This window comes from Belonocnema kinseyi, chromosome 4 (assembly GCF_010883055.1).
Source record: "Belonocnema kinseyi isolate 2016_QV_RU_SX_M_011 chromosome 4, B_treatae_v1, whole genome shotgun sequence".
Taxonomy (NCBI): Eukaryota; Metazoa; Arthropoda; class Insecta; order Hymenoptera; family Cynipidae; genus Belonocnema; species Belonocnema kinseyi.
This window is the reverse complement of record NC_046660.1, coordinates 68,812,634-68,835,939: the sequence shown is the minus strand read 5'-3', so window position 1 is coordinate 68,835,939 and position 23,306 is coordinate 68,812,634. Positions and strand designations below refer to the sequence as shown.

The window sequence follows — 23,306 nt, the reverse complement described above, 5'->3', positions numbered from 1 at the left end:
AAAAAGTATAATTTTAAACTAAAAAGAAATACATTTATAAACTGAACATTTAAATTAAGTTTTTGTTTGCAAACAACTTTTTTGATAAAAAACATTTTTTTCCCAAAATATTTCGATTTTCAACTAAATAAATAAACTTTTAACTATAATAAATGAATTTTTAAAGAACAAGAATAATTTTCTATAAAAAAAAGTTCATTTTCAACCGCATAGTTGAATTTTCAACTAAAAAGAATCATTTTGAAGCAAAAGAATAATGAATTTTCAAACAATTAGTTAAATTTACATCCATGAAAATGATTTTTCAACGAAAAAGATAAATTTTTAAACCTGAAGATTAATTTTTAATAAAATGAGACAAATTATCATTAAAATGCAAGAATTTTCAACCTTACCGTAGATTTCTCTACTGAAAAAGATAAAATTTGTAACAAAAAATGGAACTGTTAAATTATGATTTTAATAATTTTCAACGAAAAAAACGAAGTTTCAACAAAGAAATGAATTTTGAACAAAAGAGTTGAATTTTTATCAAATTAGATAATTTTTCTAATAAAAAATTTTCAACGAAAAATGCAAGAAAACCGAATAGAAAACAAAGTTTCGAAAGAATAGTGAACTTTACATTAAAACAGAATTTTCTACGAAAAGTTTGAATTTCCATCAAAAGCATTTTTCAGTCAAGAAAGAAAAAAAAATTCAATTAAATATTTATGCTTTTAAGCTAAAAATACGATTTTTCTTCTCGACTCATTCTTTTATTAAACAGTAATGTTATATTATTTGTGAAATTCAGATCTGTACAAGAAGATCTGACTGTACGTGAAATATGAAATTTTTTCTTTTTAAAATAAATTACTTTTAATTTGTTTTGTCAATAAAGTATACACTTTTATTATTAATTTGTACGCAAACAATAAGAAAATTTTATTCATATAATTTGAATTTTTGGGAACCTTGACTACAGCATTTAAGAATTTAAAAAATGAAAATGGAAAATACTGCCGTTTGCAAGTGTAAATAGGATTAATATAAACATTTATTAACCTCCACGCTAAAATGGTACATTTGTGGCAACATCAATTTCGTGATTCGTTATAAACGTGCGAAAAGTGCTTCTTGTTATATAGAATTTATGCGTACACAACTATATCTCGTGTATCAAGTTGTTGTGCTTAAGTTTTTTTATATATTACTGTCACAAAACATGTGCATTTTAACTTTGAAAACATACAGAAAATAAGAACAGGACAGGAGAGACATTTGAAGATTTTCTATAACTATGGTAGCGGTGGGTCTTACTACTTTTGTGGAAATTGTAATAATATCAACCAATAGTATAAAATCTATTTTTTATGCATTACAGGAATGCTGTTTTGTTATTTTAATATTTTTTAATGTTATTAAACTAAACTCAACTTTCAAAAAATGCAAACATGCACACTTAAAAATAACATTTGAGCTCATTATATTAATGTAAATATTAATCGCTTTTATCATTAATTTTTATTATATTATTGAAATTTTGTTGTTTTAAATTTGTTTATTTAAATTACTTTGGTTCTGCAGAGTAGCTTTGCGAAAGGCGGAGGGGATGGGAAAAAGACTATTTCAGAAAGTTTGAAATTGGTTAGAGAAACAAGAAAACTAGAGAGATAAGACGAGAGAGATAGGTCAAATATAAGTTATTATAAAAAATGTTCATAAACGAATTATGATAATACGTAATTACTTTATGAACCAAATAATAAAGAAAAAGAAATAAACACGGACTAAACAAAATAATAGAAAAAAATTAGATGGAAAGGATAAGTGTAGAATGAAGAAAAAGTCTGGACAGAGTGATTTTGATATAAGTGGATAATTGAAGAGCAGCTACTGAAGTTTAATTAAAAAATTTTAAATGCAATACACATTATATTAAGAATAATCGTTCTTATACCATACATGTTTGTGCAATTTTTACACAAAGAATATTACACTTGTGCCTCATGTAAACTCAATAAACAATAATTTAAGACAGTTTGTTTTGAAAATAACTTCAATTTTCAATAATAAGTGTATAAAATCAACTTTTTAGTAAATAATTTCCAAAATGTGAAAATTTATTGGGTTACATCTTGGATGAGAAATTGAGTGTTCAATAAGTGATGTGACTGGATGAGGTTTCGCTTTTTAATATTTTACCTATTGAGCTTAGATAGCTTAGATCATGTTTCTAAACATAATTAGGCACAGGATTGCTTATTCGATCAAGGAATATAATTATGAATCTGGGTAGACTTTTTCGACGATGAAATTTGTTTTCTCAGAAATCCGAGAAACCGAATTATCCTAAATACCTTCAATATGAAAACTTTTAATACAATAAAACTAATAGTCAAAACAAAAAAGTAAATTTTGAAAATAAGGTAAATGTGTCTTTATCATGGACACTCTCTTTCGCCTTTCTCAATCAATAAAAGAAAAACAAGACTTAATCCACTTTCCTGTTGTTCAAAAAACATTCAATAAACATAATTAGTTTTTTACTTATGTTAAATCAATTGTAAATGATTATTGAATCCTAATGCATGAAATATTTTACGACTGAAGGAAGACGATCTTAAGATCTCCTTAAATTATTTCAACATTATTCTTAAAATTATTATTATGAATTAAAGACGTCTTTATGAATTTTTTTATATCGAATGTTTTATGGCGAATATTTTGAAGCTAATTCTAACAACTGAATAATTATTTAATTCATGAATGTCATGAGTCAAGTCGACAAAATAAATTAAAATTTCTAACTATAATTGTATAATTATGAGCAAAATCAAAATGACCCTAATCAATGATAAAATCTGTATTTTTATTACTAGGATAGTGCTAGGCTGGTCCAAAATTTTTTAAAATTCTGATATCTCCCCCTGTCTTCTTTAATTCGAATTAAAAATAATTGTGCAATTTTTTATACTTTTACAAAAATATTCGCCCGTAGTCTAAGGCCTTCAAATAATAAAAAGTGTAATTATTTGTCTGTGTGTTAAAATCAAAAATGAATAGCATTGAAACAATAAGTATGAGTTTTGAAATTGTGGTGAGCATCACTGAAAATGATCTCACCGAAATCTTGCTTGGAATAATAACCCTTCTTTGTAAACAAAATAACGAACATTTTATAGCGTTTAAAGACCTTGGATTACGGGTCAAATATTTAATTTTTTTTCAGAATGTTGATATTCGTTGTTTACCAATTTTGTTCAATAAAAATTCTTTATATAAAAAATTAGAAAAAATTGTTAACATCGAATGTAATAGTGATCCGCGTTTCGCTGATTAGGTTTGACTAGTTTCATATAGTTTAGTTTTGTTTAATTAATAAAATGAATGTGTTTTAAATCTCACATTACACACCTTTCGTATGTCACCCCCCCCCCCCTCCCACTTAGATACAGAAAGACGGCAAACAATATTTTTTCGTCTTTATCGACTACCGTGGAAATAAGAAAATAAATTATTTAAAAGAAACTGAATGTAGGTACTGTATATTAAATTCAATTTAAAATGACTTGAATACCTAAAATTTGGAGTCAAAATATTACACTCTCAACAATATAGAAACATTTTGAACCAAATTATTCAATTTTAAACTTAAAGACTGCATTTTTAAGTAATAAAATAGAATAGTTATGGTTTCATTTAAAACAATTAATTTTTAATTAAAATATTTTTTTCGAAAAATACTAAAATATAACACTAAAACAAAAAGTTTTTAAATCAAAAACTTGAATGTTTAACTAAAAAAAGACCAACTTTCTCCTAAAATGAAACACTTAAATTTTAATTTTAAAAAGTAAATATTTAAACAAAAAAATTAATTTTTACCACAAAACTTAGACTTCAAACCATATAGTTGAATTTGCATCTGACAAAGACTAAAAAAGTTGAACTTATCAGAAGTATTTGAATCCTCAACAAAAAAGAAAAACATTCAAACCAAATTTTTCATTTTTAACTATAAAATTAAATGTATACCAAAAGAATTGAATTTGTGACTAAGAAAGATTTTCCACTCAATAATGAAATCAAATTACAAACAAATTCTTGAATTTTCAACACAAAAATATAAATATTCTAACAAGTTAGTTGAACTGACAATCCAAGAAGACGACTTTTTAATAAAACGGTTATATTTGTAGAAAAAATATTAACTTTCTAATCAAGCGGTCGATTTTTCATCAAAATAATTGAATTTGTAACAAAAAAATAACATCTTTCACGAAACTCAATTTCTATCAAAAAGTATAATTTTCAACAAAAAGGATGTTTTTGTTAAGGGAGGAAACAAAATTGTTCAATATTCTACAAAACAGTTGAATTTGGAACAAATTAATTTTTAATTAAATTTTTGAACTTTCAACAAAACAATAAATATACACCAAAGAATAATTGTTTCTTTTGTTTGCTCAAATACTCAAAATTTTAGGTCCTGAACTAAAATTAGCTTGGAGAAAAAAAGAAACAGTTGAAAAGGATGCGAAAAGTTTCACCGAATACTAGATACCAGATAATTCTATAATATAATACCAGACACTTTTTTTAATTTACAAAAGATTGCACTATTATTTTCATAACAAATGTAATAAAATAAGGAGGGAATAAAACAACATCAAACTATTCATTTTTTGGCCCAATCTAGTCAGTACCATTTGAAAATCAAAAAAATATATAATTATTTTTTTGTGGACTAAAAAAGTGACTGAATATTTTTTTCTGATTTTCGAGGGCTCTATTATGGTTTAAGGAACGAAATCTAAATGAATGCTGTAAGTAGCAATGTACCTGGGTGACGGGATTTTCGCCTGGGCGGTAGACGACGTTATGCAGGGGTCTCTTTCGTCCTACGTAATTTACGCACACGAACTCGAGAAGACTCGCGTAGATGAAACACATACAAACGCCGTCCCATACGTTCATGGCAGTCAAATTCGAGACGACCGGAAGTGTTGACCGGAAGCCGTTCGACGTTGTGAAGAAATTGAGCATCGTCGTTACACCTGCAGTAATAAAACCGATTTTATATTTGCACTTTTTAATTAAAATATATAACACATATATTTACAAAACTGTTGTATATCACATCATATATTATCAGAAACAATAGAAAAGAAATGCAAAAGATAATATTTTTTATAAGTGATAAAAATTGATATTGGAAATGATGAATCTTTAATGAAGTAGTCGAATTTTTTACCAAAAGTAGAGCTTTCACCTAAATAGTTCAATCCTCAAACAAAATTGACTAATTTTTTATCCAGCAGTTGCTTTTCGAACCAAAAAATATGAAATTTCAAATGAGAATATTAATTTTCTATATGAAAAACCAATTTTCACAAACTACACACACATATTTTATTTATAAAGTCGAATTTTCAACTAAAAAAAAAATTTCAATGAAATATATAAAATTACGATCAAAAATGGAAAAGTAACGTTTTTGGTTAAAAAAATTAATTTTCAACGAAAAAAAAATTCAAACAAAATAGTTTAATTTCCAACCAAAGAGATGATATTTGAAATGAAAAAGATAAATTTTCAAAAAAAAATGTCAATTTTCTATCAAAAAAGGTTGTTAAGTTGATAAAGAAGAAAATTCATCTAAAATTTCACAACTTTCAAGCCTAGTGGACCAGTTTTTTACAAAAAGGTCAATTTTCATTTAAAAAAGAAGAATCTTCAATAATATAAATAATATTCAAAATAGATAAATTTTTCAGCCAAGAAAATTAAATCTTCTAACAAGAAAGATGAACTTTTAACAATTTACATAAATGTTTAAACTAACAGTTTAATTTTTAAACTAAAAAAGATGATTTTTTAACTAAAAATGGAATAGTTTAATTTTTATTGAAACTAATACATTTTCTGAGAGTTATGCTTTACCATAGTGCATTTTTAACAAATTGTTGAATATTTAAACCAATCAGATAAATTTTCTACAAATAGTCGAATTTTCCTCCCAAAAAATGAATTTTCAGCAAAAAAGGTAATTTTCAACTAAAAAGTAAATGGTTTAAATCTTTTGAAAAACCTTTCTTTTATTCAAAATATAAAATAGCAGGCAGGGTAATAAAACAACATCTCTATTTTTTAAATTAAATTTTTCCTGAAAAAATATCTTCTCCTTCGCTTTGCTTGGAATCCAACCGCAGAACTTCCGATTGCTCGTCGGGTGATTTACCTTAAGTTACTCGACAGATCGAGAGAAGAACTCTTCTTCAGAAATACACGCATTATTTAACCAGGTGTTACAAGTAAAAATTTTTAAGGAATCTTTATAACCATTAGAGAATAGCTAAAATTCTCAGCGCCTATTCAGACTAGATGAAGCTATGAATTAAACTTTTTAAAATTAAATTTATAATTCATTTCTCCATCAAGTTTGAATATACTTTAAGTATTTCTGTTATTTTCTGATGATACGATAGATTCCTTGATGCTTAATTCATAGCTCCATCTAGTCTGAAAAGACGTTGCGAATTTCTGTTATTATCTGATGATAATACAGACAGGAAAAATCTATTTTTATCAAAAAATACCAAAATTATCATATTTTTTTAAATTAGTGTTTTTTTTTCACAGAATTTTAATCACTTTATACTCGTCTTTATAAATTCTGTACAAAAACATTGGTATTTTTATGAAAAAAAAAAACACAAAAATATTTTGTTTTTGTATGTATCAATTAGAATTATTCTAATGAAATTCACTTATTGTTGGTCATTTCTAATATTTAATTGTTGACCAATTTGGAATATTAGAATAGTAAAAATTCAAAACTTCTACCATTAACATTAAACTAATATGTTAAATAAATTTTGTTTCAATAATTAATCACAAAGGTGTATACCACTTTTTACTTTAATAGTAATTTATTAATTCCTATTTTTTGCAAATTTACGTTAAAAATGTAATTTGCGAATATTTGTGAGGTTATATTTGTCATCAGTAACTTAAGATTCGTTAGAATACATAATTTTAAAAAACACGAGAATAGAATTAGTTATGAACGTGATTTTTATAAATTTTTAAGCTTTCTTGGGAGAAAATATATAACTTTTTAAGTCTACCGCAAATAACGTTTTGCTTTTTGATTAAAAAAAGGATTTTTACAACATTTTTAATCCATTCAAGTCAAAAATCTGTACATTCTGGAAAATAATCAATAACCAAAAAATTAATTTTTTGGAAAACTGTAAATTTTAGAAAAAAGATTTAAATTTACAACAAAATATTTTAATTGTTAACAGAATATTTAAGTTTTCAAACAAAGGGATGCATTTAAAAAAATGATAAATCTTCAAACAAAGAAAAACATTATTTTTTACAAATTGGTACAACTTTCAGCCAGTTAGTTGAATTTTTTTAGCAAAAAAAAATATCTTTTAACGCAATATTGTCATAGTTGATATTTTAATCCAAAATGGTATTGATTAGATAAGTTAAATTTAACCAAAAAAGGCGATTTTATAATTAAATCGTTTAAACTTTACCCAAAACCAACAAAACGAAAAAAACACTAGTAGAACATAAAGCTACTACAAGTTGTAACATTAATTATTAAACTAAAGTGGGTTTTGTTTAAAATGACTAATTTCTAATAGAAAATGGTAAGTATTTTTTTAGTAAGATGATTTGTAATTAAAGGTGCAGATTCCTTTTTCGAAAAGCCAACAAAAAAATTACGAATTCAATGATAATCTAAAAAAGCTTCTGATTGTTGTTTAGAGTAATCAATTTCCCGTGATATAAAATTTTTTTAAACGTATGTTTCTTAAAATTTAGGGAATTTTTTAAATATAAATTTTCGATAAAAAAAATGCTAGCAAAACTGAAAAACGTTAATATTAGAAAATTTCTTAAAGTTTGAAATCTAATAATTTGTTTTTTTGTTGAATATCCATTTCTAGAGTAGAATACTAAAATGGCTTCAAATTGTTAAACAATTGGGAGTCATGATGATAAGTTTTCTTTCAAAATGTTCATATCTAGTAAAAAATATTAACATAACCAAAATTATTAGAAAAATTGAGTCTTCAGGGAAACCTCACAATTTTATCTTGCAGCAACCTTGCTACAACTTAGGACGCTGAAGGATTAATGCATTTTAGGAAATTTTAGGATTAATGCAAATTATCAAAATCCAGACTGCCAGGTTGATGAAAAGTTGGTGCAAGGTTGGTGCAATATTAATGAAAGTTTAGTGCAAGAGTGTGCTAAAATAAAAGTAAGGATATGTTTTCTTCAAACGTAAATGATTTAATATTAATTTTGTGTTAATTTATAACTTACCGATCATGACTCGAGCTGGGACAGCATTCCACTCGAGCCAGAATGTGATAAAGGAGCTCGTCACCAGGATAATCCCAGGGATGAATACGGTAGTGAAGTAGAAGGCCCTATCTCTCGTGAAAATTAGGTCCACCTTCAAGCAGCTGTAGTTACCTGCGATTTAAACATAAAATTCGCTTGATCGCCTCGAAAATCCTCAACTGAAGACTTATCGCAAGGAAAAATGTAATACCACTTCTAATCCTCCTAAATTTTATGCACCTTTATAGCTCCTTCCCAAAATGTTGAAAGTGTTTAGTTAGAAATATGTTTCTACCTTACCGTTACCTTATGATCAATTCTTAATTTAAAGTCCCAATTTGTATATTTAAATGAATTAAAATTCGATCCTTATCTATCAAATCAGACAAATAATTTTTTAAGGAACAAGACAAAATCTGCTTTAGTCTGGATTTGAACCGGAAACACTACTATACATAAGTGGTGCGCTTACCAACTAAGCTACCTAGGCTTTAGCAGATCTATTCTTGTTCTTGCAAGCTACTTTCTAAGGGAACTTTTTCTTGTTTTTTTTTAAAATATTTTTTGTTTGAAATGATAGTTAAAAATCGTGTTTTATGGAGAAATATTACATTTGAATTAGTATTGTAGGCATCAAATTAAAAATAATCCTTTCATGTTTCAATTCAACTTTTTTAAACTCAATCATTAAAAACTTTAAACTCAATCATTTAAACTCAAAATATTTTCACTCAATTACAAACTTTTTCAATTTTTGGTGAACGCCCTTATATATTTAGAACTTAATTATATAAGAGTTTTTTTACTTTAAAATCTTTCACTTCTTATATTTAGTAAAAATTCATAATATTGTTAACTTTATTAGTTTTTAATTAGTATAATCATTTTTTGTGAAGCTACTAATATTAATAACAAATAATCTTTTGTTGAATTTTTTATTTCTCCATATACTAATACTGCTATTATTTCAATTAAAAAAAACTTCTACCATGAAAATGTCAGTAAAAATTAAATTGAAAAATCATAATTTGAATCGTGAGCCAAAAAGTATAACATCGTCAAAAAACTGGTTCAATTATATACGGATACGTTTTCACGTTCCTCTTTATTAAATCGCCCCAGTTTGTATTAAAATGTTGGGTCAAGGCGCCACATTTAATTTCCCGCGGGGCATAACTACGTATGGCATTTAACAAAATTAAAAACAGCTTCCATCCGAAACTCGGTACACAATTTATCTTTGGCTTGCTCTTAGGCTAACCGCGTGCACTGCGCGCATGAATAAAGATTTATTCATAAACACAACAATTAATCGTAATTAAAATTCCCATCTCATTTGTAACTTTAATTAGATTATAAATCTTTTACTTTGGTTCCCTGTCACGTCTTTACGTAAAAGGTTCATATCAACAAGAATATAAAAAATCTTTAGCATTGTTTTAATTTTTTATGGACAATTCACAACATTTTATATAAGCTCTGTCCTTACCTGCCAAACCAAACACAGCCTTTACTACTTATTTTTACAAGCAGTAATGACTGCTATTACTATTACTAGGACCATACTTAAATTACGCAACGGTTGAATGGGGAGAGATAATTTGTTACGATTTGTTACGGGATGGGGGGGGGGGTCTTTATTGATGTACCTAATTTTTGTAAATTTGCAAATAAAATAAATAACTCTCAGTAATTTTACAGAAATTTGATACGAATTTGACTTTACTTGTTAAATAAACATGGTGAGTGAAAAACGACACTAGTCAACAAATTAAAAAAAAACGTAAGGGAATTCTATTGGTCAGGGAAATGTCAGGGGTTTAGCAACGAAAAATCTTGTCAAAATCAGGAAATTTCTAAACTTTAAATAAAAGTCAAGGAGAATAAGATTAAGATTCTGGTCAGGAAAAAGTGACATAATCTTTAAAATAAAAATTTGCAGTAACCCTGATTTAATATTGATGTTAGTAATTTTTTTCATGCCTCGTATTTATATTTATATTTTTTTGCAGTTGCTTTCTCCTTCATATTTTTAGATTTTTTGTTGAAAATTCATTTTTTTGGGTTTAAAATTCACCTCTTTTCGAAAAAATATTACTTTTGGATTACAATTTATATTTTTTTTAAAAGACAATTCAAATCTTTTTTGGATAAAAATTCAGCTTTTTTTTAATTTATCTTTTTAGTTTAAAAATTCATTTTTTATAATAATTGTATCTTGCTTAAATAAACATGCAAAAGTTTGGTTGAACCTACTACTGTTTTGTTAAAAAATTGTTTTTTTTTCAATAGAAAATGCAAGTATCATTGTAGGATATTTACTTCTTATCTAAAAATCATATTATCGCGCTAAAAACTCAACTGAAATCTTTTTGGGATCAAACCTGAACTATTTCTTTCAATGAAAATTTGTCTTTTTAATTTAATCTGAAAATTCAGATTCTTTTTTTTAAATTTGTCTTTCTTAATTTCAAAATTTATCTGCATTAATAGAATTTTTGTCTTTCATGGATAACAATTCAACCATTGTACAGAAAGATGTTCTTTTAGCTTAAAGGTTTCAGTAATTTAGATAAACTTTTTTTTCTAACACAACTGAAAAATTTTTATTTGCTGAAAATTTTTCTTTTGGTTATAGAATTAGTTTGAAAAAATGCAATTTCATATCTTCGGTTGAAATATCGGCAAATGAAATTTTTTGTTAAGGATTTATCTACTAGGTTGAAAATTCAAGTACTTTGTTGAATATTTAATTATTTTGTTGAAAATTCAATTATTTTATCTTATATTTTTTAAAATTTTCTAATTTGTACCGGAAATATTCTTTTATTTAGTCTATGAAAGATCCTATGTTTAAAAATATTACAAAATAAAATTAAAATGCTCGTATTTGAATAATAATGATTAGGGAAAATAAAAAATTGACCAAGGAAAAATCGGAGAATTCCAAAAATGAAGTCTTCATCCTGTAAAGCATATATTATATTAAATTCAAGCAATTTCCATCAGTTTCTTGTTATTTCTAGAAACCATAAATTACAAAGAGTAAGAGGGGGGGTATATATTTGTTCGTTAGGGGGGAGGAGCTTGAAAAGGGCCTATAATCTAGTATGTAATTTAAGTACGGCCACCTAATGTTTGGAACTTTTATTCGATCTACAGAAGTTTAGTCTTTTATAAAAATATACCAACTATCAAGCAAACAACTCAGGTCAAATTTCTACAACAAAGTGCATTGCGAACAACCACACATATATTTAAAGTAGGTAAAAATAATTTTTATTTGAAAATAAAAGAATCGCTGATTTTTGTGAAATATTGAAAGTTCAGAATTCAAAATAAATTCAATACAGCCAGACTATTAATTAAAATATTGTTATATTTCTTGGCTTATAGTCGTAGCAGCGTTAAGTTGCAGAAAACTATAAACTAGTACAGTAGCACATCGACCCAAATCAGAAACTTCTTTGTAGAACGATAGAAAAAAAGTCTGTTAGATAAGGATGAAATGCTGACTTTTCTCGTATGCATGTAATATTATTTTATCCGAGCTCGAGTTTACTTTAGAAAACATCAGAGAACGTCGGAAAACACACTGAAAAAATAAATGATACTCTACCTATAAGAGAACCTTTCTGCTTGCTACTACATTCATAATGAAAAATAATATCTCCCCTGATCGACGTAATAGATAAGAAATATAAAAGTATCTTAGGAATAATCCATAAAATATTTTACCAATTTTTAGAGAGCAGAAGGAGACCACGCTAAGAACTATTGTGGGTAACAGTGGTGGGAGGGAGGGGTGCAAGTAATGTCACAAACTTAGATAACGTTTAGTACATTTTCTGACAGTAAATTTTACTGAATTTTGTGAAAGACGACCCAAAAAAGGCGCAGTTGAATACTAATTAAAAAGTTTAAAAATTAGTTCCATATTTCATACATGACAATCTTTCCTATATTTCCCTTTTTTTCTCGTTTCTTCGCATAAATTCAAAAGGAACTAATAAAATCCAATAAGAAAATCCAGCCATTTGTTGAAAAGTGTACTGTTATATTTTTGGTTCAAAATTTAATTATTTATGTGACAGTGTCATTGTTAAGTTTACCATTTTTTAAAAAGTTTTTTAGTTCATCCTTTGATAAAAAATTAACTATTTTGTTTGAAAATGTGTTTCATTTTTTGTTGAACATATTGTATTGTAACTAAAAATTCAGCTAATGCATTTCGCTTAAAAATTAATCTTTTTGATTGAAAATTAAACTTTTTGTCTAAAAATTTCGTTATTTGGTAAAAAAATTTATTTTATCATCTTGTAAATTCATTAATTATATTAGAAAGTCATTCTTTTTGGTTAAAAATTTAATTATTTTGTTGAGAATTCGATTGTTGTCGTTAAAATTCTTAGTTTTTTTAAAATGCAAATGTAACTATTTATAATATTGGTTGAAAATTAAATTTTTTCTGATACTGCACCTATATTATTAGAAAGTCATCATTTTCGTAAAAAATTCAACTACTTGGTTGAAAGTAGAAATATTTTGTTGAAAATGCGATTCATTCTTTTTGGAAAATTGATTATTTTAACTAAAAATGTAACTAATACGTTTTTGGTTCAAAAAGAATCTCTTCTAGTTAAAAATGCAAATACTTGTTCAAAAATTAAAGTATTTTGTTACAAATTCGTGCCTTTTGGTAAAAAGTTAATATTCTTGATTGAAAAGTAAACTGTTTTTATTTAAAATTTTAGTATAAAATCATTCCTTTGTGTTAAAAAATGTATTGTTTTTTTTTTGTTTGAAATTACTTTCTCTAAATAATAATAAAACTTTTACTTTTTTAGCTGAAGAATAATATTATTAATTTAAAATTGATATTTTTAGTAGAAAATTAAACTATTGGTTTTTAATTTTATGTACTTTTTTGAATTTTTTTATTGTTTTGCTTAAGAATTTAACTTTTTTGTTACAAATTCATATTATGAGGTTGGAAATTGAACTATTTTTGTAGTCGATTCGATTTTTTTGGCTTCTGAATTACACATTTTTGTTAAAAATTAATTTTTTTTAAAGATTCACCTCTGGTTAACATTTTAACTACTCTTTAAAAATTAGTTTTTGCTCAGCTTGAAATTAATTTCTTTATCTGAAAATTTAACTATTTCATTTCAATTAAAAAATTTATTCTTTATGAGCTGCAAAATTGAGCTATTTGATAGAAAATTAACGTTTTTAAATAAAAATTTTTCTTCTGGTTGACGATATGAAATTTTTATTAAACATTCATCTTATTTAGTTGAAAATTGAACCATTTTGGTTGAAAATTCATTTTTCTTCATTGGCAATTTACTTCATTGTTGATAATTCATCATAATCATCCTAAGAGATAACTTTTCCCTAAAACATTTGATGTTTTAGAATGAAAACATAATTTTTGTTTAGAAAACTCATATATTCTGAGTAAAAAAATCAATCTTCTTTTATGAAAATTCATCTAACTCGTCGATAATTTTCATTATTGTTATAAATTCGTCTTTTTGTAGAATAGTAATCTTCTTGGTTAAAGATTCATCTGTGCATTTCGAAAATTCAACTATGTGGATACAAATTGATTTATTTTGTTGAAAAGTCCACTATTTTGTTTTAAAAAATCGTCCATTTAGATTGAAAATTCCACTTTAAATGTCGAAAAATCATCTGTGTTAGCTTAGGCTTTATCCTTGATACCTAAAATTTAACTTTTTGTTGCTGTTGAAAATCCAACTGTCTTCTAACAAATTCGTTTATTCATTTATTCTTTTTAGTTAAAAAATCAACGCCTTTGTCAGAAATACATTGTCGAAATATATTTTCGAAAAAACCCCCTCTGTCCTCTGTTTTAAGAGTATTTTGATCTGTGAAGTCTGATAACTATGGTCATCAACGATGGGATAATGGAGGTGGTGGGGGGGGGGGGGGGGGGGGGGGGGGGGGGGGGGGGGGGGGGGGGGGGGTCTAAAAGGCCCAAAATTGGTAAGGTATTTTATGGACACCCTATCATAACAAATAACAAATCAATTTACAATTTTTAACTAGAAATTTAAACGAAACAAGTTGCAAAATATCGTGTATCATTTAACTAAATAATATGCCATTCGCAGGTATAATTAATTAATTTCTAGTTGCGGCTACAAATTAAAGATGTGTACACAGAAACACACATATCACACGTATCTAAACAAATATACAACCAAAACATCTATAAAAATTTTAATTTTCATATCAGGAACACTGTGCATTCATGCTCTAGACGAAGAATATTTTTTTCATTTCTTTCAGAACAGCAGCTTTACGGATGAAGCGCGTTTAATTAACAGAAAAAAAATTCAACGAGAAGTTTCACAGCTATTTAGAACATGTAAATTCCATCTTTTACTGAGAGCAGAAAGCATGTCTCAAGCTTAACTAAGGTCATAAATTTATAGCCCAGACACATAGTTTCTCTCTGAACAATATGTGGAATACCAGTTAATCTTCAAAGGAGTTATTTAGCTTCAACCTTTGATCGTAATTAAATATCATTTTCTAATATAAGCGAAAGCAAAAGATAATAGAAAAAATTATAAACAATGATTTCTTCTTAGATTAATAAAATATTTAAAAGTTTCTAAAATTCATAAATTTTTTCCACAAACTATGCTGCAGTGTAAGTTTTCCCATAATTCCTGATAATTTAATACTGAGTTTTAATTTATTCTGGCCAAAGAAAATAATATAAAATCGATTAGGTTTTACTAGTGGGGAATGATGGGTTTCAAATTACAAGCAAAATAAGCAAGCATTTTATAATTGTCAGTTAACGATAACAGCAATTCAGTACAGATTAAGGAAACGGTAAGATTCGCTATAGTCAAAAATAATAAAAAATTAATCAATCTTGAATTACATGATTGTTTATTTTATTTTGCACTCATGTTCAATTTTTATTAAAATGCTGTACTGAAAAATAGGTTTGATAATTAAACGTAATGGAAAAACGAAGGATTGGATTTTTATTTGTTAAATTCAATACTTCAAACCTTTCCTGAATTTGAATGAAGAGATTAGCATAAATTTATTTGGTATGATATAGGGTTCTTGTTTACTTTAAAGAGCTTTCCAAATTTAGAAGTACAGTGAAAGCCTTCAATAGTCCTCCCGAGATTCGACACAGCGTCGCATGTAGGTGTAACAGGAGCTGCGCGGGGTGCGTGGGACCTGCAGTTGTCACTCAGGCGAGCACTCAAGCGTGAAAAAACAAAGCGGAGTGGGTTATAGCCCACTCCGTGAACTAACTCATTATAATGAGTTAGTTCCCAATGACCATCAGCCCCAAAATTGACACTATAGATGAGTTTCACTGTATATGGTTTGATACCTTTTACAAAACCTTCTCTTTAGTACATAAGCAATGTATCAGTTGGTGCGACCATAAAATATTTGTATTTTTGTTAGTAAATACAAAAATAATCAAAATTTTTTACAATAAACTTATTTTTCTGAATGTTTGTGTTAAATCCCTGAATTATAATCAATTTATGCTCACTTTTATACAATGTGAATCGATCAACGTTAACGTTAAAATTAAGGTAATTTCTCAATGCTAATCAGTGCCTGAATATTAATTTATTTAAATTATTTAATCAATTTCACGAATTGTTGATTAATTTGTATATAAAAAAGTTGATAATTTTGAAATATGATAATATTAAAAGTTTCTATGATAAAAATAAAAATTATAATATGTTAACAAAAATTTTGTTTCATTAATAAATTAGGATCAATAAGTACGAAAATATTTTATTGACACTCAATAAAAAATTTCTTTGAGAATATTAATCTTGGTTTCTGGCTTCAGTGTGAAGTAAATAAAAAATAATTACAATTTTAAAAAGGTTTTGACAAAAAATGGTGGTTTTCATCTGAAAATTTGAATTTGTTGTATACAAAACGGAACAAAAATGTTTTCATCAGATATACGTTAATGACAAAAAATTGGCTGAAACTGTTTGAAGATTCCTTTAGTTACAATTTTGTAACGTAGTGTTCGGAAACGTTTGAAACAATTTGTTTTAAATTTACCTGACTCTGAAGATAACCAAAGTATTAAAAATTTTAAATAAATAAACTACTAATATTTATAAAATTTTTCTAAATTTAAAGTGGTATTTTTTCGAGCTGGAAAGGGAAGGGAGTAATTCTGCCATATACCCTGCCCATTTTTCAGCTTTTAACATTATCAGTAATTTATATTTTTGGAAATTTAATAACATTTTTCCAGTTTGCTTTAAAAATATAGTTTTTATATATTTATTATCTTTTATTCTTAATAAGCACCTCAAAATATGCTAGCATTTTGATCCCACTGGGATCCCAGCTCAAGTACTGCTATAGACTTGGGTATACGAAATATAATTACTGAAATATTAACTTTCCTGAAAAAAATATTAATATGCTAATTGAAACGGAAGTACTATAAAAGTTATATTTTTTATTTAAATGTTTTACAAGTGCTGATAAGACTCATGTCCAAAAATACTGCTGAAACAGAACTAAAGTACAAAAAAGTAAAAAATATATCCCTTTTCACTAGGGATTGTTTAGGTCAAAATAACTAGAAAAGTCCTACTTAATCTTTTTCGTACAGGATTTATTTTAAGATAAAAAGGCCGGCAAAGTTTCACATAATCCTTTTTAAATTCTTTCAAGTCCTAAATAATTTTGGGACAAGTGTACTAGATTAGTTACATTTTACGATTTTCGAAATTGTTACCATTAGTCGTGATATTTATCTCCGAACAAATCACTGCTAAAATAGGATCGAAAATTATGGTGCAAAAATACCGGAAAAGTCCCACTTCATTATTTAAAAAATATTATTATGAAATTTATTGTCTGAAAATTTTAAAATTTTCAAAGTATGTTATATGGAACTTTTCCAGTAATTCCAGTTCTCTGCTAAAAAAATTGAGTGGAAGTTTTCCGGTGAATTTGTTTTAAAAGAGTCCTGATAAAAATAATAATAATAATTGTGACTTTTCTAATAGTTTCGTAGTACTTTATTGGTACTTAACGTCTTTGATAGAAGTATTTTTGTCCTGAAAAAATCCTAGTAAAACGGGACATATTTTAAACTTTTTTGGTACTTCAGTCCTACCTCATCAGCATTTTTTTGGGAAAGAAATTCCATCAGCACTTGTAATAATCTCGAAAACATAAATAAAATGGAACTTTTCTAGTAATTTATCCTAAACATTATTTAGGACTTGTAGACATTTGGATAAAATTAAGTGGTACTTTTCGGCCACTTTTTTTCTGAAAAAGTCCGGTTAAAAATAAGCTTATATTTTAAAACTATATATTTCTGAAAAACAAGATCTTCTGACAATCGCTCCACTGGGAATCGAACCACACTACTTCCGATTGCCGGTCAGGTGCTTTCCCAATTAAGCTATTAGAGAGATCGAAAAAAGTCCGTTTTCAGAAATATACGCTATCTCAAGCCAGGAGTTGCATTTATGATGCAACTAATTTAAAGAAAATCTGTATTGTCAGCGGAGTAGTTACTATCGATCAAGTTAACTTTTCAAATTATATAATAATAATATTTAATAATAATATTTAATATATCATAGTTTATACTATATTATTATATTTTTTATATTATAATTTATATGATAATAATTGTTCTTTCGCTCTGTAATAGCTTAATTGGGAAAGCACCCGGCCGCAAATTAAAAGTTCTATGGTTCGATTCTCATTGTAGCCATTGTTAGACAATCTTGTGAAATCACATCTATACTAATCGATAGTAACTACTCTGCTGATAATACAGATTCGCTTTAAATTATTTGTATCATAAATGCTAGACCTGGCTTGAGATAGCGTGTAGTTCTGAAAAAGGATTTTTCTTCCTATCTCTCTAATAGCTTAATTAGGAAAGCATCTGACCCGCAATCGGAAGTTCTGTGGTTCAGTTCCCAGTGGAACCATTGTTAAAAGATATTCTTTTAGAAAAATATAATTTAAATATTTTTAAAATGTATTTTCAATCTTGTCAAAAATGACGTTAATTATTTTCGGTTATTTGAATAGTGAACTTGACCGATAGTTTTGTTTTTAATTTTTCCACAGATTGTGGAGTCACATCTACACTGAGCGATAGTAACTGCTCTGCTGATAATACAGATTCCCTTTAAATAAGCTTATATTGCACTTTTTTCAATTAGGATATTTAAATTCGATTCAAATTAAATTCAAAATCCTATATAACGTCCAATAATCAAGTTAATGTATAGATTTCTAAAAATAAAACAAAGAATCCAACGACCTTTTCGGTGCATAGTAAATCTTCTGCACGCTTAAAAAAATAAAGAATAAAAATAAAACGAAACTTTTCTAGCGATTTTTGCCCAAAAATTATTCAGGAAAAATTAATCGTGAAATTAAAAAAAATAGTCGGACTTTTCCGGTCCTTTTATTCTAAAAAGAATGTATGGGAAAATATAACTTTCAGATAACTTTTGTCGCTATTTATAATTTTAAAATTGTTTAAGAAAAGTTGATACCTATCGTCTGATTTTTTCACAACCTATACCTTAGCAAGAACTAAGCAGGGATACAAATGGGATCTCAATAGTTCTCTTTTGGTCTTCCCCAAATGATACTTTACTTTTAGACTAGAAAGAACATTTTTCTAAAAGGTTTTAATTAATTTTCTCGGAAATTCGGAAAATACATGAAAGTAAACAATTACCTAAAATAAATATAAAATAACAAAGAGGCCCTTGCAGGTTTCACAGGTTGGTAAGCTTTGGTCCTGTCTCTCTTTGGATCCGCGGTAGTTTTTCTCTCAAACCTCAAAAATTTGTAGGTTTCTGGTTCCTTTACCTTGTTCTTCAAACCTGCGCTGACAGAGTGAGCACTTTGAGTCCCCAAAATCATCGAACTCGTCCTCGTAGTCAACAATCCGCTGTCCGTTTGCTGCAACAGAACAGCCTCGATCTGCTTCCAACTTCCGGTTTTTTTTATTTGGTCATCATTCTTTATTTTTCTTCCCCATCCATTTTTTTGTACCTCTCAAATTTACAAATATCATACTCCAGCTCTCTTTTAATTTTTTTTTCGTTAATTATTTAAAACGTGTCTAATTTCCTTTTGCCTCTTATTTTTATAATTTCGCCCCAATCGTTTTAACTTCATTTTATCAGCGATCGGTAATTCTTCTTAACCAGAGGAAAAAGATTGTTGGGAAAATTTTAGCACTGTTTAATGCTTATCTACGATAAGAAACCAATGCATATCGATAGGTGGAACACATACAAGAAGGGAAATAATTACACTAAGGGCTAACAAAATAATTACGGTTTGATCAGATAATAAATGTGGCTTAATTAAAACTATTTAGGGGCTCGACGGAAAAAAGGTAGCGAGAAGAATATGTTTCCTTATGTAAAAATATTAGTATCATATTTTTACTGCGACCTATGTTTAAGATATTTAACAACTTTTATAAACTGATGTATGGATAAAAGTGTTCTTTAATTTATCAGTAATAGACTGCAAAATTAGTGTGATTTACCGTAAAACATTGAAAACAGGTCCTCTTCAGAAGAAACTGAAAGTAAAGAAAAGAAAAGAATGATTATGAATATTTTTATTCATCAATTTGTCTTTGAGTAGAGTTTCATGAAAATATATATTGTGTAATATTCTTATTTTCTTGTATTTTTAAGGCATTCTGTAGTGAGAAATAGCGAAGAGTAGAGTTTGCATTAAAAATTTTTTTTAGAATTTAAAATTATTCTATTTCTGTTAATTTTTTTAAATAAAACTATTTTTTTAAATGCCTTCGATGCCTTTAATATTTTGTATCTCTTGATGAAACATTAATTTTTTGCTGCCTTAAGGTCGATTTAAAGGGCAAATCTTAAGCTGAAGACGAGATAAAAGTGGCGGTCCTGTAGAACTAACCTAAAAAATTATTAGTGAATACAGTAGTGCCCGAAAAGGAATATTTGAAACATTGAATTCCTTTCGCAATCCAAGGACTTAAAAATATTGATTTTTGGATTACAATTCAAACAAATTTAGTATTTTCAATGCTCCTTGTCAGGCACGATTGTCTGCACTAATGATTCTTGAGGTTAGGGCCGCAGGATCGTGGTTTGAAATTTAAGAAACGCCCTTTAAAATTACCTTAGAAGGGAAAAAATAATTCAAATCTGACCAAGAGTTACAAGACATTGAAGTAAGACCACTAAATTAATTTGTGGATCAAATAATAAATGTAAAAGAATATATATATTTTCATGCACAGAATTTTTTAAACTGGCTCAGTGCATCTTGAAAACGAATTAATATACACGTGAGTGAAAAGTATTATTTACATCTTTTATGACAAAAAATAATTTTTTTAAAGAAAATTAGGATAACTACGAAAGTTTTTCAATGAAAGAATTAAGTTCCGCCTTTTTTATAACATACATATCTCAACATTGTGTGAGTCTTGCTTTCACTTATTCCAAACTTGTAAGTTTTACGATTAATCTATTTTTTCAATAATATTATCCAACAAGAATAGTCAGTTTAATTAAAATAAAAAGAGGAAAATTGTCAGGAACGAGGTGAGAAAAATGAGATTAGGTGAGTGGAGAAAAAGCAGAGAGTTATTTCTTTATGAGTCTTAATGTATGAAAATGTGTGTTAAAGTAGCATTGAAGTTACAATAAACTGTGTAGTGTAGTTACAGTGATCTGTACAGATTAAGTGCTTTGAAGTAGAAATGGTTCGATCAAAATGTTAAAAAAGGGAAATTTACATAATTAAACATTTAAAATAGAATTGTTTTAAAAATATATATTTATTCAAACCTAACTTATATTCTGTATAAAAATATATTAGATAAAATATAATAAAAATAAGTCATTATTAGTTTAAAAAGTAATTTTAATAATTCCTCCAACCACAAAACTTCTTGGGTAAACATTCTTTTCGGATTGTATCCGACTTTTTCCTCTTGGGTGAATACCGATCGCCGAATTAGATTCAAGCACGCAAACGCTCCGCCGTGGTCGCTTCTTGAAAAAAAGAGAAAATATTCCAAGTTCATGGAAAAATCGTGTTAGTTGTTATTCAAAATTTTCTAAGGTATAAATTAATTAAATCATTGGAATCAATGCAGAAAAATCGAAAGTGTTTGCTTGCATAAAAAGTAGGGTGCTTCGTAAAGCTTCTTTAAAAGATTTTTTGAACTCTTGAATCGAAAATTTCTTTCCTTTGGTGATAAAATAATCTCTTGTTTTTACTATACTCAAAACAAATATTTAGAAATCAAGATGATGGACTTTTTGCCAAAAATTCTACTTTTAAATGATTTTAAATTTTAGTTTGTACAATTTTAACTCTCCCATATTGTACAATGTAGAAAGATGCTTTCTGAAAACAATGCTTAAGGTGGTGGCACGCCAGTTGGCCCACGGACAATTGATCCGCGACAGTTAATTCGCGACAATTGGTCAGTGCGACAATTGATCCGTCGACAATTGATCCGTGAGCATTCCATATCTTGATATCTGAGTTAAATGAAGTACGTCGGTTTATTGTTATCGTTTGTTGGTTTTTTTTTTTGCTGTGTTATTAACGTTCTTAAGATGCCACTGAAGTTTATAAAATCACAACGGGGTGGTTTAATGTTGTTACACGAAGGCCATTTGTATGCAAAGAAAAGTGTCAACAACACAAATGTAACATGGCGTTGCGTTGAATATAAGAAACGATCATGTTCCGTAATAATTCACACAACAACCGATAAACGTACTGGTAATGAGTATTTTGATTGTACTTTTTTTTTCTTAAGCATGATACATGTCTGAGTTTCATCTGCTTGTTATTATTTATATATTTTATGAAAAAGGATTCTCTTTAAATGAACGTATGAGGATTGTGGCATGTTTTTAATATAAAAAGTTTGTAGTATTTCCTCATAACAATCATTGTTACCAATCTCGAAGTATTACATACAACTTAAGTGGAATATTCCCCGTCCCCTTTCCAGATTCCAAATATTGTCGCGGATGAATTATCGCGGATGAATTGTCGCGGATCAATTGTCCCGGATCAATTTTTTACGGGCTAGTTTTCGTGCAGCCCTTAAGGTTCGTATTAACAATTCTTAAATTGCGATTTTGTGATGAAGTTAGAATTAGGAGGTCAAATTAATCTCTTAAATTTGTTTTAAATTATCAAAGTTTCCGAAAATATAACTATTGCTATATTAATATAATAACTATATAAAAACTATATAACTATATTAATAAAAATATTGCCTTACAGCAATTATTGCTTCAAAAAATCATTTCTTGTCCTACAATTAAAAAAATCTAATAACTATCTGTTTACATTCGTTTTTTTAATTGATTTTTATCTGATAGATATATCATTTTGCTAAGCTTCTCAAGAAAGTTTAGAAAGATTTTTGAAGATTTCGGATTGTAAAATTAAAATTTTCAATGTAAAAGTAAATATCTAATCGAATAGTTGAATATTCAGTCAGAAATGACGATTTCTCTACGAAAAATGTAAGAGTTAATATCTGAACAAGACTGATTTTAATTTTTAATAAAAAATAGTTAAATTTCACTAAAAAATACGAGTTTTTAAGATAAAAGTTGAATTTTCAAAAAAAGAAGAGTGTGCAGTAAAGACGGAAAATAAATTCAACTAAATTATGATTCGAAGGAAAAATAATTTAAAATAAAAAATAACAATTTCAAAGAACTATTGATTTTTTTAAAGATTATATAATAAATATAATAAAAAAAAATAACAAAATATAATATATTTTTTCTAGAAAGCTTAAGAAAATTAAAAGAGATTTTGCAGGTTTTCAGATATGACAAAAAGTATCCAGAAAAATTGTAAACAAA

General features: G+C 27.1%; 1 protein-coding gene across 19 annotated transcripts in view; it reads right to left on the bottom strand.

Moving 5' to 3' along the window:
• The window catches only part of LOC117171699 (glutamate-gated chloride channel), a 151,281-nt gene that overhangs the window by 18,938 nt on the left and 109,037 nt on the right, over nt 1-23,306 (bottom strand). For 10 of the 19 annotated variants that reach the window (XR_004466911.1, XM_033359235.1, XM_033359236.1 and 7 more), the window contains 3 exons: nt 19,270-19,362; nt 8,338-8,490; nt 4,828-5,042 (listed from right to left, as the gene is read on the bottom strand). Coding sequence is in view for 18 of the 19 variants with exons in the window: in XM_033359235.1 (XP_033215126.1) it covers nt 4,828-5,042; nt 8,338-8,490; nt 19,270-19,362 (461 nt within the window). In the remaining variant the exon portion in view is untranslated. Of the gene's footprint in view, nt 1-4,827; nt 5,043-8,337; nt 8,491-19,269; nt 19,363-19,960; nt 19,997-23,306 lie in introns of all 19 variants that reach the window. The other 9 variants (XM_033359240.1, XM_033359241.1, XM_033359243.1 and 6 more) reach the window with 2 other exon arrangements.